At 42.6% G+C, this 14838-nt stretch overlaps 1 protein-coding gene and 1 long non-coding RNA gene across 7 annotated transcripts in view; one reads left to right on the top strand and one right to left on the bottom strand.

The window, feature by feature from the left end:
• TMOD2 (tropomodulin 2) overlaps window positions 1-14838 on the top strand; it is a 28906-nt gene that overhangs the window by 2789 nt on the left and 11279 nt on the right. For 5 of the 6 annotated variants that reach the window (XM_085515560.1, XM_015872824.3, XM_015872820.3 and 2 more), the window contains exons 2-3: window positions 5486-5691; window positions 7432-7588. In XM_085515560.1, the coding sequence (XP_085371686.1) occupies window positions 5486-5691; window positions 7432-7588 (363 nt within the window). Of the gene's footprint in view, window positions 1-4871; window positions 5024-5485; window positions 5692-7431; window positions 7589-14838 lie in introns of those variants that run through there. The other variant, XM_085515561.1, reaches the window with a different exon arrangement.
• Window positions 4192-5190, bottom strand: LOC107318691 (uncharacterized). Its single transcript, XR_004308586.2, has 2 exons — window positions 5067-5190; window positions 4192-4762 (listed from the first exon to the last, which is right to left on the bottom strand). It is a non-coding gene; the product is annotated as an uncharacterized LOC107318691 (long non-coding RNA).

Here is a 14838-nt window from a genome sequence, read left to right as displayed (position 1 = left end):
AGGTGTGAAGTTATGGTGTTTTCCCATGGATCTGTTCTGGTCAAACAGCTGCAGGGTGCAATGCAGAGTTCCACTCTGTGCCATCCACTTGGCTGCTGCTGGCTGCAGCCATTGTTCGGTCCAAGCAGTGGTGCAGTCTGAGTTACCCCCCTGCATGGATTTCCTAAGTAAGTTCTCCAGTTCTAAAGATGCAAGAAACCTACATTCCAGTTCTGCAGAGTCACCAGTCACAGTGAGCAGAAATAGAAGCTGTTTGCTTTGTTATTTTATAACCAAAGCTTTACCTCTCTATGACCATGGCAGGGAGTCTTCCTGCAGGAGACGTGACAGAGGGACAGGTCTCTGTATTCCTTCCCATTTCTTACACCTGACACATCACTGGTGTGCCCAGACACCCTAACAGCAATCCCGCTGCTGGCGGGGATGGTTACATTTGTTTGGCCATTCTGTAGGTGGGAAGTGAGCAATTTGTGGTTCGCTGGTTATGGTCAGTGGGCTGCAGACTATCATATGGTCACTGCCTAATTGCTCATTATGTATTTGGTATGGAAACAATTCTAGTGATTATGATCTAAAAATATAACTTCATCCAGAAATAGGCCATAAACTCATCAGCCATTGTAAAGAAAACTAGTTTTTTTCCTAGGACTTGCACTCATGCTTTGAACAGTTATGAGTAGTACTGTTAATGTTATTGTGGAAAGAATCGGAAATTACCGATCATGAAACTTTATTCTGTATTTAAATGGGAGAAGCATGAATGTTTCATCCTCCTCTTATTGCCAGTGAAAACACTCTCATGGTATCTGAATCAAAGGGTCTGCTTCTCTTTATATCGTCAATAATAATGGCACAGTCATATGGATAATTTTGCAATTTACATGATGGCTATTTACTTATAAAGGGCACAGTCAAACTCCAATTGAAATGAATTGATGTCTTGCATTTTGTTGGGTTGTCAGTCTCTCAGTAAAGGAGCTCACTGTAACATAACCTACAGAGTGGCACAAGAGTGATCAATGGCGAGAAAGGCTCACCCAGTTATGAAATGAAGCGTCTGATCACTGCCTGATCCTCCTGAAGGTTCAAGACTAGACTAATATTAGACATCGTAATTGTTAATTATTTACTGGTCTCTTTATTGGACTAAAGCAGTTGCTAGGAACAGAATGTGAACTACCTCTAGATTAGCCCTGGGGAGAAAAAGCATTTATATAAAGTGACATTTTCTGCCAAGCAGGTTTTAATCATACGAATGGAAATGTAATGAGATAATTTGCCAAACATAAAAGCAGGGACCACGCATCATTTTATAGATGAAATATATCCTTGCTAACACACTGCTAGCATTTGGTGGCAGTTTGGGTAATCAAATGGGTATCTAATCTGTTGGATTGTTAATACAGTAGTAAATTAGGATGAAAGGAAAATGGTGCTTTACAGACCAGATAGTGCAAATCTAGAAACTGTACTGGTAGGCAGTAACAGTAACTTGTGGAAACAAACAAATCCCTTCTGTAGTCCTGGGCTGGGCATCTAGAACATTTGTATTGCCTGCTTTGAGCTGGGTGTCTGTAGGTGAAAGGCACATTGCCTCAGCTGACCAGCTCAGCCATTCGTCTCCAAGTATTTCCAGGTGAAGAAGACAGATGTGTGAGGATTTTTTCTGCAGCAAATGAAGTTAAGGACAACTTCTGCAAAGCAGAGAGGTCATCAGCTTGGAGCTGGATTTGAGGCAGTGTTGCTGGGATGGTGCAAAATGATCACCTGAATCTCACAGCATCTGCTTGTGTGGCACAAACACTGCTCTTAATCACAATGGCCCCAATCCTATTTATTTGTTCCAGTATCAATTTAACTCGGGATTTATTCTACCTGTTCCTCACGCTTGTGCTTGGCTACTTGACATGAAACATTTACAGATCAGCTCCAGGGCTGTTTTTCACACAAATAGTCATCACTGTCAATGTGGAGAAAGCTCAAAGGAGATTGTACATTAGGATTTCCTTTATAAATAACAGTTGCTGTGATTTGCAATTCTTGATCACTTTGGAGCAATTTCTTAAATTTGATATATATATATTTTTTTTTTTCTATAGAAATGCAAAGAAGTCTCTAAGATTATTTCCCATCCAGCACATTTCTTGTTAGTTAATAAATGCAGATTGCCGTGCAACTTCATTCTTAGCTTGTGTGCATTATCACAAACGAGGAGCTCACATCATCTGGACCGCAATATTCTCATCTCTGTGATGCTTCAGAGACATGATGGCTTTGTAGGTGTATAGCCTGTGTTACAGGAGGTGTGAGCCTTTGTAGCTGCTGATCCTGGAGGCCAAATTGTTCCAACAAATTCCAACACTTCTCCAGTAGCTTCTCCAGTGGACCACTGACATCAGGCAGTAACTTAGCGGGGGACTGATTCCATCTCGCAATGAAGAGATATCAGCAGTGGAAAATTTTGGCAATGCTGTGGTGTCAGCAGAACCTCAAGCCTATGTACTCTACAGAACCTTTCAGTAGCACATAAGGGTTAAAATAAAAAACTACTTATATAGCATAAGAAAATATAGGAGTTACCGCAGCGTTGGCCACGTAGAGCTGTAATGATTTTATGCAGACTGTGTAATGACACCTCTCTTGTCTTTGAAAATATGTTCTGAATCTTCACATTGATAGCAAAGGGTGAAAAAGCTGCCCCAGATTAAACAGAAATAAGTATTCCTTTCCTTAGAAGCAATCAAAGGCAAAATGATGGCAATGGAGACTTTGAAGCTCTCTATGAAACATCCGTGCTCCACAAATCTTTGCATGTAGCACAGTTAGCAGAAGCACTGCTCCATACAGCTCCGCTCTGCTCTGAGGGCACAAATGGGATCTGCTGGGCATCTAGCAGCATGGCACGCCTTGCAGTTTAGCAATGGGTCTCTGAGCTGTTAAATTCTTCCTCAATACTGAAACTAAATGGAAAAACAAATAGAATATATGCTTTTCTATTCCTTATTCTCAGTGTTCGCTCTTCCCTGTGAGTTTGAACAGAAATTCTGCAGTCTTAGCTATGAACTCTCATTCTTCCCTCAGTATCCCTGATGCAAGGCCATGCTGAGCAGCGCAGTGCCTCTGCAGCTGGATGGAACATCTCCTCCCTTTGACACCTGATCTGCCTTTGCGTGCTCCAGATAAGGGCAGTTAGGAGCTGCTGCTAGTTATGTTTGCTTTTCTTCAGTTTTCTGTATGTTTATTTCCTATGGTAACCATAACAAAGCAACCCACGTGGATATCATCTGTAAAAAGTAAACACTAAGTGTACACTCACAAAGTCAAACTGCACTAAGCAGCACAGACAGCATATGGCCTTGTTTACATACACAAAATTAAGAGAATGGAATCCAATTAGGAAGGTGCAGATAGCAGTCATCACATTACAGCGCCATTTCCAGGGCGTGTGAACTCAGGACTTCAGCACTTCCTTTGCAGACTGATCAATGCTGACTTGTTAGATTCATCTTGTTCCCTTGGTTCCTGATAACACGACTGTGGTGAAAGGTTGAGGCTGAATATGAAGACTGGCACTTCAATAGGGCTCCCTGTGTGAGGGGCAAGCTACTGCCTGCAGGGACTGTGGGCAAAGAATCTCCTTTAGCGGTTCCTTTGCTTTTTGTTCAGTCATTGAAGAGTGAGATGCAGTTGTGAAAGGGAAAGTATCAAGGGAATTTCTGTCATAAACACAAGAAAAGCATCATTTTGAGCTCTTCCATGCACTACTAACATTAACGTGGATTATCGAATAGTGCTTCATGCCACGACAGAAGTGAGACTGATATGTTGAAAAGCGCCTCCTGGCATGCTGCCCTTTATGACTAAACCCTTAAATAGTTCTCAAGGAAATCAGAAACATCTCCAAAACAAACCTGACTCTGCAGTAATTACCCATTAGCGCCTGGGTTCAACTTTACAACCTTTTTCAGGACAGCCCTTATATCCCTTATATCTTATTTTGCTGATAGTGGTAAAACCACTGGAAGCTGCTCTCCGTGCAGAGCAGTGCTGGGCCCAGGCAGGGCAAGTCATGCCGTGTACTTACCTGTTACTTTTCCAACTGTACCCACCAAGCCTGACCTCAGGATTATGCGTCTGTTTTTCCCAGGGTCATGATTTGACTGTAATGAAAGAATCATTTAAACCATTAAAGAGAGTTTTAAGAAGCTTTAATCCCCTCAAATCAATGTTTTCAGCCCTCTTAATGAGTGCCGAGCTGAAATGCCGTGTGTTTAATGAATTTATCCAAAGGAACTTTGAGAAGGCACCTGATCCCTTAGCAGTGCTGTACCGCTCCTCAATTTGTTTTCACAGCTTCTTTTTAACTTGAAATTTGAAATGGTGCTGGTTATTCTCTTCCCTTCCTACAGTCAAATAAATAGAAAAACGAGATATGTTTTAATAACCTGCATGTATTTTGGTGGTGTAGGACAACAGAGGACCTGGCTGAAGGACATCCTGGTTGAAAGATCAGCCATGTGTAGTGCCAGCTGGCTGCTTTCCATCTCAGCCATAACTTAAATCTGTTCATGCAGGAACTCAGCTGCCAAACCCCACCGCTGGCTGTAGGTAATCCACAGAGCTTTGTGCGGAGGTGTGGAACTGAGCACGCTTGTGAAGGCCTGGATCCCATTTAAACTCTGCAGCTGATGCTGTGTCTGATCATGCATTAATTCCCTTTCACTCCATCCACTTTCAGTGGGCTCTAGCTCTCAAATTGCATCTGGGAGGGAAAAAACAAGAGTGAATAAAAAGAGAGAGTTCTTAGTCATATGACAAAGTACGTGACAATGACTAATTGTTGTGCCCATGTGAATGGCAAATGATCTCTTGAGCTCCGAGTAGCACATCCCCCATGCAAGACTTATTTTGATGAGAATTGCTACCATTTGTAGCCAGAGTTTCTGAAATAACACTGCAAACCAGCATAGTCTAAAGCTGCTTAGGTAATCAGAATGTTGGAAAGCCAGCTGAGATGATACGGGTAAGCCTTTAGCCTTCGGCAAAGCTGGAATAAGATAAAATACCTCAAGGCGTAACGTTTTGTTTCTTCTGTATCAGGGCTGGGCTGCTTTCTGTGGCTGCCTCTTTCCTCTGATGCTTTTCATTCCTCTGGCCAAAAGAACAGCAGGTACTGCTGGTTCTGAGCAAATGAAAGAAAACAGATTTATCTCTGCGGAAGGGATCAGTTCCCGATGGTTTTTCTTACATAGGTCTCATAGCTTGTCTCTGCCACTGCACCTGTGAGGCTCCCAAGTGCCATCTGGTCCCTTAGCATCCCTCGGGTAGGGCTGCACAGCCCCAGCGCATCCCACTCCTACAGCTGAGCCAGAGCATCGTGCTGCTTTGTTTTCCTTAATAAACTGTAAATGTGGCTCTCAGCATGCGGGCTCTTCAAGGCTGCAGCAACTAAACCGAGATGCTCATAATGCTTTATTGTTAACAGGGAGTGAAACCGCGAGAAGCTCTGTAGTCCTGCATGGTTGGATACTGGAGGGGAAGCAGCTGAGCAGTGCAGCAGGAGCCATGTCTCTGCCTTTCCGAAAAGAGCTGGAGAAATATAAGAATATCAACGAAGATGAAATTCTCAGCAAACTCTCAGAGGATGAACTGAAGCAGCTAGAGCATGTTCTCGATGACCTTGATCCTGAGGTTAGTAGTGGGGTCAGGGGCTCACAATTGGGAGCTGTTGCTTATAAATGCTGCAGGCTGGGGCACTCAGTGTCTGTAGATTGTCATGGGAGGGGCAGCGCACTCTGAAGGAGGAGCAGCTCTGCTGGGGACATGCTGGTTTCATTCCTGCTGTGATGTGCTCCTTGCTTTTGTAGGAGTCACTGTGTTCCTGTGTTAGACACGAGCTTGTCTGCACCCTAAATCTTTAATCACATTTGCCCACTGCTGTGTGCTGAGAAGTGTTTTATGGCTTTTTATGGCTGCTGTTTCTGAGCACAGAGCAAAAACCAAACAGAATGGGTGTGCGTGAAAATCACGTCTTTTGAACTTCAGAAATCTGTTGTCTGTGTCATTCATCACAGATATATTTAGCAGAAGAGAATATATTTGGGCATGATTAAGGAAAATAAGATTCAGCAACAGAGCTGTCATTTTCTAGAGAATGAGGATAATTTGGATACTTGAAGGCACCCTGACAATAAGTTTAGGGATCTCTGGCCTGGGTACCACCAGTGCTACAAACCTACAGTCACAGTAGGTTTATCTTGCTGGGATTTCTGGTTGTTTCTACCCCCAAACCTTCCAAACTAGTGTAGGAGTTTGGAAATTGTCCAGTAAACTGGCAGATAAAACCCACTCGCTCTGAAGGCAAAAATAACTGGAAATATAACAACATACAGACTGTGAATTTATTGCACAAATTTACCTGGCAATTTAAGGTTGGGCTTTACTGTTCTGAGCCTCCATATGCTGCTTCCCTCGCTACTACCACACACATATAGCACTTTCTGTTATTTCCAGGCATCTCAGATGGAAACAGGAGATGTAAAAAAAAGCCAAGCTGCGCATGTGCTGTAGTTTTGCAGCACTCTGGGCACGTTTGTGCAAGCAGAGATGAAATGTTTGATGTCTGGAGTTCACTTGATATGCTCTGAATTTGATGGTTGTTTGCCATGGAGCAGCTTTGCTGTGCATGTTCTGGCCAGCAGTGAGATGTTCTGTGCTACTCTGAGGGCATCTTCAATGCATGGGCTTTGCTGGGTAAACACAGCCGTGTCCACTTACCTGTATTCCTTTCTGGGTTTTTCCTGGGCAGAAATGTGGGAGCTCTGTGTATCTTCCTATGTTGCAGGAGGCAGAGACAGCACATGGTCATGCAGCTACATGTTTAAAGTGGGGCTTTGTATACTTGCTTCTTGCGTGATCTGAATAGCTGACATCCACATCATTTGCCAGTTACTTTCTGTGCATTCCATTAATTTCTGAACTTCAGGAGAAATCTGCATTAGCTTGAAAAGAGTTCTGGAAAAAACAAAGAGAGAGAGAGAAAAAAAAAGGGAGGATAAAAAAGTAAATAGGGGGAAGAAAATGCAGAGGAAGCTTATCTAGTCTATTTGCCTGGGCTGTAATGTCTATGTATATGTATGTGTAACAGGAAGTGCTCTGATTTTGCTCTGTTCTCTGGTATTATGGCTGTAGATGTAGTTAATGAAGATATTAAGAGGTGTTCCAAATGAGAAGCCTGGATGACACCCTGGTTTTATTGGCTACATTTAGGTAACGTGTGTTACCGCTGTCCTCAAGGAGCACTATATGAAGAAACACGCAAATAATGATTCCACTTAAAAAAATAAATAATAAGATTGAATAACTTGGAAAACTGTATGAGATTGCTTCATCTCCTTTACATGGCACCTTCTGTTCCACATACCTTCACAGAACGCCTTGCTTCCAGCTGGATTTCGGCAAAAGGACCAGACCACCAAACCTGCCACGGGCCCCTTCGACAGAGAACGCCTGCTTTCATACTTGGAGAAGCAAGCGCTTGAGCACAAGGACAGGGAAGACTTTGTTCCATTTACAGGGGAGAAGAAAGGTACGGCCACCTTTTGTGTTGGGGTTGAATCACAGCCTACACCTACGACCCAGCCCTTCAGTCAGGCTGGCAAGGACAGGGAGGTGGAGGCCACAGTGCAGGGCAAGGCTGGTGAGTCAGGCTCGGGGCTGCTGTAGGAGGAGGTGACACGGTGGCTTTGCCCATCACATGGTGTCTGCCTCACTGCCCCATGGCTGCAGCCGCAGGGTTAGGCGTGCTGCCGGCCGGGCCTTGGCTGGAGGCGGGTGCAGGCATGGCTGGCCTCATGCTCAGCACACTGCTCCCAGGCCTTGTGAGGGTGTGTGCTGTGGGAGGAGTTCAGCAGGGAAAGAGATGCCTTTGTACATCAGTACTGCCCGCAGCTACTGTGTGTGATAACTCAGGGAACACGCTTGCAAAAAATAAGTATTTTTCCACTTGTTTACTAGCACATCTGGTAACACTATTCATGCAGATAGCTTCATTGTTTCCCCTTGCCCTGCAGTTACAGGGAAAAAAAAAAAACCAGGAAAACCTAATTCTAAACACCTAAACATAGGTAGGATAACCTGAGGGCAGGAACAATTGCGTCGTATACCAAGCAGTTTTGTATGGAACCATTTCCTCGTCTCTGTGCAGTGGATACAAAGAGCTGCCTGCAGCCACCCCTGCATTCCAGCAGGGACTCAGCCCGGGTCATTCCTGACCATCAGCCCCTGGTTCCAGTGAGACCTGCTTAAAGAAAAGAGGGAATTTCAAGACAGTGGAGTGCAACATTTTTTAATGTATGTGTCACTACTGAAGATACAAATGTTCCTTGCCAGGCAGCAATGGCTGTTACTGTCATTACATTGTATTTTCCTTCTGTGGAAGAATGGTTTCAGATGAAGACAGTTTCCAGCTAGATCTGATCACTGCATTATTTTATCCTGCAGCATATTTATTCATCTCCTTTGTCCTCCATCCATCCCTTGAGCTCCATGCTATTCATTGGGCTGATTCAGAGCCCTGTGGAAATGCAGGAATGCTCCAGAGATCCTGCAGGTAGCAAGGGATCAACCATGTACTGTGCAGAGAGGAGAATGGTTTATTGTTGTGTGGCTATATTGCCAAATGTTTCAGTTTTCCAGTACCACTGTCCCAGAACAGGGTAAGTTACTACTCGCAGGCTGCTGCACATTTGTACCAATGCCTTCAGTCAGGTCTCACCTTATTGATACTTTACTGGCTTTGCCATTTTGCACTGTGATCATGTCTGAAATCTCACACGCAAATACACAAAAGGGTGTTGCATGGAGACGCATGCACCCACAGGACTGGTGCAGCAGCTGTGTGAAGCTGATCCCAGCACCATCCATGGCAGTGAGACTCACACACTGCTTATTCTACTTGAGTTTTCTGTCTATATTACTCACAAGCTTTAAGTAATGATAGTATTCTTCTAAAGCTCAGTAATTAGCTTGGGTTAAATAGCTTACATTTTGAAACTGCATCTTCATAGGAAACTGAGGAAGATAGCTGGGGAAAAGCTTGTTCTTCACCTGCAAGTTGGTGGGCTTCAAAGTGTATTTACAGTTTGGTAAATATTTATGTAATTATGTTATATATGTGCCCGTTAAATCACTTTTTACACTATAGCAGCACGGTAATGCAGGCATATTGTAAATAACCACAAATATATTTTACATCAATTCTGGTAGTTTAAATATTAAGTTCTGGAACAGTTCCAAGATGCCTCTAGTTATGTCTAAGCAGTGGGAGGTGTCGATGCCTGTGTAGCATTTGGCATTATTTACCACCTGAGGATGTTTGCCTGTCAGCAGGGTTAGAAGATGTGAAGTGTTGCTTAAGCTTTTGTTACTCTTTCATATTTTGATATTTGTCATACACTGGGAAATGGTTTATTTTTCCATATTTAGAAAGTGGGATGCTTCTACCAAGTGTTAAATGATGTTTCTACCAGTTCCTATCTTTGTCATGCAGATCTGATACTGACTAGAAAATGTGGTGATGAGCTGAAAGAAGGCAGCATTTAAAATGTCCTCCTTCCAGAACAGTCTGTGATACAGGGTTATTTTGTACATGCTGTCTCTGCCTCTCTTCTTCTGTTGTTAATGTTTTATTGGGGTGTTCTTGACCAAAAAGCAATACCACAATTCAGTTTTGTGTGTGGGTCTCTATAAGCTCAATACAACCATAAGGTTTTGATTGTGCCAGAGAACAAGGCCAAACAAATTCCAAAGCGAAGGGGGATATTCCGAGTGGTTGGAGCACAGGAAGTGTTAAATATGAACTCAAGGTGGGGGGTGGTTGTGTGGGGAATTGCCTTGGTTTTGATTATAATCATGGTTTTGAGGGACTGGAAACGCTTGGCAAAAACAATCAAACATGTGGCATGCATTAGAGCTTTGGCCTTCTGCCAGCTTTCAGCCTGTTAACTTACGACATTAATTGCAGCACAAAAAGGTTTCAAGGCTTGGCTCTCAAATTTCAGTGAAACCCCCAAGTTTTGTGCTGAGCTCGGGGCAGAACATTCCCATCATGGTGTCTGTGTGCCCAGGCTACCACTGAGCAGGTTTGTCAGATTGCTTTGCCCCACATCTTCTCTAACACATGTCGGGGATGGACACTGTCTGAGCGTCCCCATCCAAGTGCTCTCTCCCATGGGCAGCTTTCAGGAATTGGTGCATAACTCTGCTGTTAGTCAGCCGTTCCCACCAGCAGGGCTCATTTCTAATAAGCAGCAGAGGTGTGGGGAGTTAGTGCTGATTAGTGTAGCCATAGTGATTGGCAGCTTCTAAGTGTTTATTTTATGGACGTTTGGATTAGTTCCTGCTTAAGACAGACACTCTAGAAATCCCTACATGGAAGCCAGCGAAATTGCTCAGTGACCCACTGCCCTCTATGCGTGTAGCTGGGACAGCCAATGGTCACACAGAGGTCTCTCTGAAGCCTTTTTATTGTGGTCCGGAAGTAAAGGAGAAGATGAAGAGGGTAAGGGCTGGTGCCACTCATTTCTAAGGTGCAAAATGATAAGTAGCAATATAATAAGAGGAAGCAGGATTGAGACTCTGTATAAGAAAGAAAGTCTGAGAAGTGGAAATGGTGCACTTTGTGTCCTAGGATCTGGACTGGCACTTAAGACCTGCCCCGCTGTTCTCACAGCCCTGTCACCAGTTTTTCCAATCCATCCATTTCAAGAAGGGAACATTATCCTCTGATCTGCACTTACCTTGTTTACTGAGTGGGCCAGCAGCTTTCTCTCACTGAATTTGTACAGCTGACCTTAGTTAAGTACTGCTGTAACACAAGCATGCTCTATTAGCAACATTTCTGTTTCTGCTTTGTTGCAGTGGTTCTCTTACTACATGATACTAATGAAACATAATTGAAAGAAGTTCTATTGTGAAAGATGATCAGATACTAAAAGCTGGCTGCGCCCTTTTGGGTTGCTGTTAAGGATTGCTGTTTCACCACTGTCTCTGTTTTCTGCAAGGTCTTCCACTCTTGGCCAAACCATTTCAGCCTGGATCCAATCCAGTTCTCCTCATGGAAAAACTCCAGTGAATTGGGCTATTATTATTTGTGTCTGGAAGGGGAAGGGGAAAACGCTTGTGTGTGATTAAATACTAACATTTTCAGCCAACTGATAGAAGGAAATCAGGAAGAAAAATGATGATTAGCTGAGAACTTTGGGGCAAACCCCTGTTTTCAGATGCTCTGGCAGAGACCGTCTATCTTGAGAGTTGTGCTGTGCCACGCAGAGTATCAATATTCAGCCTAGTGATAATGAGAATCATTTTCAGAAGGTCAAAGTATTAGAACAGATGCTAATGAGTTCCCATCCTCTGTACCAGACTCTACCTAGAAACATTAGGGTTTAGTTTAGGGACATGGTTTCTTCTTGGACTGACAAAAGCAGTCTTTTCACCCCCAAAGCCGTGATGTTTGTTTCAATTTTTGCCACCTTCTTCCCATTCTTCAAGTCCTTAATTTAAAACTGATGTTTGTCTCTTAAAGCACAAAAAAGGTGCTGCTGCTGACAGTAATTCATGCAGCCAATGTCTTTCATTGCTTGCTTTTGTAAGACCCTGTTTTAGTTGCTCGTGACTTTGCCAAACTTGCACAGTTTACACTGAAATTTCCCATGCTGAGAGTCTGCCTCGGGCTGGATTTTTGGAAAGTGTCAGCAAAAAGGACTCAGCTGTTTCCAAGAACAAGGTTAGGAGAAAACACATTGTTTTAGTCATCTCAAGTAAATTTTTCCAGCTGTTTTTTGTGAGCTACAGTGTCTCCATGCTTTGAGGATGTGACCAGAAATGTATGCGCTTTGCAATCCCCAAGGAAACACTCCTGCATTTGGAATCTTAGTGGTATTCTACTTTTGGCACCTCCAGTTTGTTCCAGTGCTCTCCACATATGCATGATTACCACTTGTGTCCTCAGAGCTTCTGCCTACATGCATAGAGGGCACACGTGCCAACACAGCAGCAATAAGGTGGCAAAATCACTGCGTGCTGACTGAAGCCAAGGATGCTGCTGCAATTTATCTTTGCTCTGTATATATGCACAATAGATTTAACAGCTTTGGAAAGCTGAACTTTGCAACCTTCCTGTTGCGTTCTCCTGATTTAAGGCATGGATGATACAGTCAGTAATCCAAGAGTAACTGCAGCAGCAATTACAACACTGCATTTTAATCTAGCTTTCAGCTTCACACTTACTTGAACTCAGCTGCTTTCTTCTTCATAATACACATTTATTCTCAGTAAGTTTTAATTTAGCTCCATTTTCACAGAATATCTGGAGTGGGAAACTGAAGTAAGCCTCAAAAGAAAAAGAATGGTGCAAAATGGAAAATGTGAATCAAGTGTCTGTGATTTATGCAAGGCAGATTTCCAAGATCATTGAATTTCACTGCTAAGGTCAGTGCTCTGACCTCAGAATTACAACATTCTGTAATGGAGAATAAACAGACACTCACTGTAGTCAGTGATTCACTGAAAAAGAAGAAGCAATAAGTGTAACCAGATATTTTCTTGAAAGTACAATAATCTGAGTTAGAGTTTATAGGAAGAGAAAGTAATTACTTTACAATTATGGCAGAAAATGCCTCTGTATTACAAAGTTAAGTAACTGTCCTTCATGAAACCAATAGAAAGGACATTTTAGAAAAGGCACTTCAGTAAAAACGAAGTTATTTCTCACCGTTGTTCACTTTGTTGAGTTCCTTTGGCTTGTGCACAGCGGGAATAAATATTAAACACTCAGTGAATAAAAATGGTGGCAATTTACATGTATTCACAAGAGCCTGATGAAGGCTAAGAAACAAGGCAAGGAGCAGATACACCACAACACAAGTTGGGTGCCCTGAATGCTGTGAACTTCACGTGACAATGAAATCCTCCAGATGCCTTTTGAGTGTGCTTACTACTACAGTCCCATCTGCTGTGCTGCTCAGTTTTCCCCGTATGTAACAATAAGCAAATATACTCATTTTACCACAATACACTTGACATAGTCACCTCCTCAGTTTTCCTATAGATGTGCATTTGTGCTTATGTAGTTAACTACTATTGCATAAGGAGATGGAAACAGGGATATGTCTCATTTCCTTGCTTTCCTTTGACGTTGCTTTAGGGGAGGCATCAGAGCAGTGCAGGAAATCACAGCTTCCTGAAACCAAGTGACAGAACTACGTCCATGGATTTATGACAGTACCTGGGAGTATTTTTGTTTCCAGAGGGTTTGCTTTCCTTTCATCTCACTCTGCATTTCTAAGTCTGTCTGTGTTTGATTCAGTCCTTTTTACTGAATCCTTCTCTTTGCCTTTCAATAGGCTCCTTTCTTACCCTGAACCTCTTTTGAGTAAAACGTGAACTATATCCTATTTCAATTTGAATAGAACTTTTGCACTGCTTTAAAAAGAATAGGCCTGCTGTAATGCTGAGCCAGTACAGATCTCTGCTCCCCACACTCACAGTCACAAAGTCCCCTGGGTTATAAGCATCCACCCCAGTTGTCATCCAGGTCACCACAGCCAGTTATCCCGGTTTGACTGAAGGAAGGAGAGAATTCCATTGAATGGCGTGTGGAATTTCATGTCAAAAAAAGAGCACTATAAAAGATAAAGATATATATATAATATAATAAATATAATATCATATATATAATATATAATGTAAAATATAAGCTATTATTGTTAAGAAAGACATGAACATATTCTGGAGGCAAAGGTAACCCAGCCAACATTAATCATATCTAAATTCCAAATCACAGCATGAATAGAAAAAGCTTTTTCTTCATAAATCTAACTTCAAAATAATGAAACAATTCCTCCGAGGCTTGGAAGTATTTACAAATAATCCATTTTAAATCTAAGCTGGTCCCCTGGGACAGGCAAGCCTTAATCCTTATTTTTTTGTCAGTGGATTCCACAATAAAATGAATTGCGCTGTAAAATGAATTTACAATGTAGGAATGTGGGACAGGAGGGACCTCCTGCATCTTTGAACTCTGTCCTTAAAATAAAGCAGGAAAATGGACTGACGACTGTCTGTAAACACACACACGCAGTTTTGCTGCTGATGGAAAGGTAATGAATTCTTAATGACATGCTAAATGCATAAGCTCTTCTAAATACCTTTGTGCTGCAAAATCTCCTCCCATCAAGCTAATGCAAAAGAATGTCCTTGTCTAGATAGCAGAAAGAAGAACATTTTTACAAAGCCATTGGATGCCAAAAAGGCTGCCATATATTAAAGATATATATTTTCATCTCTGACATGACCTCACCCCTTTAAATATTTCATATAACCAGTAATAGAATATTCTTTTTCTAAAACATTTGCCAAGAATGCTTTAAATGAAACTCTCATTGAGAGTCATATACACATTTAGAAAGGTTCGGGCTGCCAACCAAGAATTATATATGCCTAAAACAAATGCTTAAGAACTATATTCCTGTATATGTGAAACGTATGAAAAAGGGTAAACCTGTATTGGTTTCTGCTTTCTTTCTGCACAAGGTACTTGGCCTACCTGCTTCCAGAGCTCATAGAGAAGGTCCAACTGAAATATATATCTAATTTACCCAAGACTTGAGGCCCTGTGTCCATTAGCAAGACTTCAGCCCCACTTGTACCAGTCTGAGATTCTGAAATGGAAGCATCACTCTGCCCCAGACAGCCCCACCATTGGGTGCTGACACAGCATGAGGCCTTTCCAAGGCTGCTCACAGGAGCTCTGAGGACCAAGCCAGGCTCCCTTGA

The sequence above is a fragment of the Coturnix japonica genome, chromosome 14 (assembly GCF_054131305.1).
Source record: "Coturnix japonica strain WE chromosome 14, WE-NBRP24, whole genome shotgun sequence".
Lineage (NCBI taxonomy): Eukaryota > Metazoa > Chordata > Aves > Galliformes > Phasianidae > Coturnix > Coturnix japonica.
Note: the sequence above shows the minus strand (reverse complement) of the source record. Positions and strands in the feature narration are given on the sequence as shown.